This window comes from Apaloderma vittatum, unplaced genomic scaffold (assembly GCF_000703405.1).
Source record: "Apaloderma vittatum isolate BGI_N311 unplaced genomic scaffold, ASM70340v1 scaffold384, whole genome shotgun sequence".
Lineage (NCBI taxonomy): Eukaryota > Metazoa > Chordata > Aves > Trogoniformes > Trogonidae > Apaloderma > Apaloderma vittatum.
In genome coordinates this window covers 25,373-26,328 of record NW_009710703.1, presented here as the reverse complement: position 1 = coordinate 26,328, position 956 = coordinate 25,373, and the positions used below count along the sequence as shown (strand labels likewise).

The 956-nt window shown below is 56.1% G+C and overlaps 1 protein-coding gene across 1 annotated transcript in view; it reads right to left on the bottom strand.

Annotated features, from left to right (window-relative positions):
* Window positions 1-376, bottom strand: part of LOC104272369 (dimethylaniline monooxygenase [N-oxide-forming] 3-like) — a 5,993-nt gene extending 5,617 nt beyond the window's left edge. The window contains 1 exon segment of the mRNA XM_009867345.1: window positions 245-376. Coding sequence (XP_009865647.1) covers window positions 245-376 — 132 coding nt within the window.
* Window positions 377-956: the final 580 nt, after the last annotated feature.

Sequence of the window (956 nt, the reverse complement as noted above, 5' to 3'; positions counted from 1 at the left end):
CCCATTAGCCAGGGAAAAGCTGGTGGATCCCTCCATCCCCAAAGGAGAAGGAGTTGGCAGTTCAGAAGGGATTTGGCTTAGCAAGCCAAGGGACAGCCAGGCTGCCCCAGAGCAAGGGAGGATTGAACTAGTCAAGCCCTCCCACACGCAGCCATCAGAACGGAGCCAGCGGGTGCAGCCTCCCAGCCCCAAGGACATCGTTTTGCCCAGCCAGCTCTGCAACGAGGCAGCTGAAGCCACTCACCGTGTAGTGCCACAGCCCACCAACACCCTCGCTCCGCTAGAAGCAGGTCGGCTCCAGCCCTTCATCCAGGCAGCACTTGGTGGCCGCCAGCCCGCTGACACCCGCGCCCACCACGGCCACGCGCAGCACCATGATGTCCTGCCTGCAGGAATATGTGGTTGTGGTGGAGCAGAGACCAACCTGGGTGGGTCTGCAGCCCCCAGCCCAACTCTCTCAGCTCCTTAAATAACCCAGGGGACAGTTTATTGCTGATCCTTGGCTCACCCGCTTCCCATGCAGCCCTTACCTATACGCGTAAGAGTTTTGAGCAGGGTAGAAGAGCTTTCTCTGGTACTCGGGAGCTCTCTCAGAGAAGAGCAGCAGCTTAGGAATAGATCCTCTGAAAGAGGAAAGCTCTTTTATACGTCATTGCATGGGCAGCAGGACCAGTGCCAAGGGGTTTTAATGAGTGACACTGTTTGGACTTTAGCTGGCCCAGAGATGTAACACAATGAGGAGCTGTGGGTGTAGAGCTCCTAAATGAGGAAATAAAGTGTTTGACTGAAATTATTGCAAGACAGAGCCCAGAGTCACTGAGCAGCAGCAACCACCTCTAGGTGGGACGAGCAGTGTCTCATATGCATGCACACACCACCCTCTCCAAAAGGGCACAGCAATGCCTGTGTCATCAAGAACAGCAGGTAGGACCAGGCTGCCCAACCTCGCCCCATCC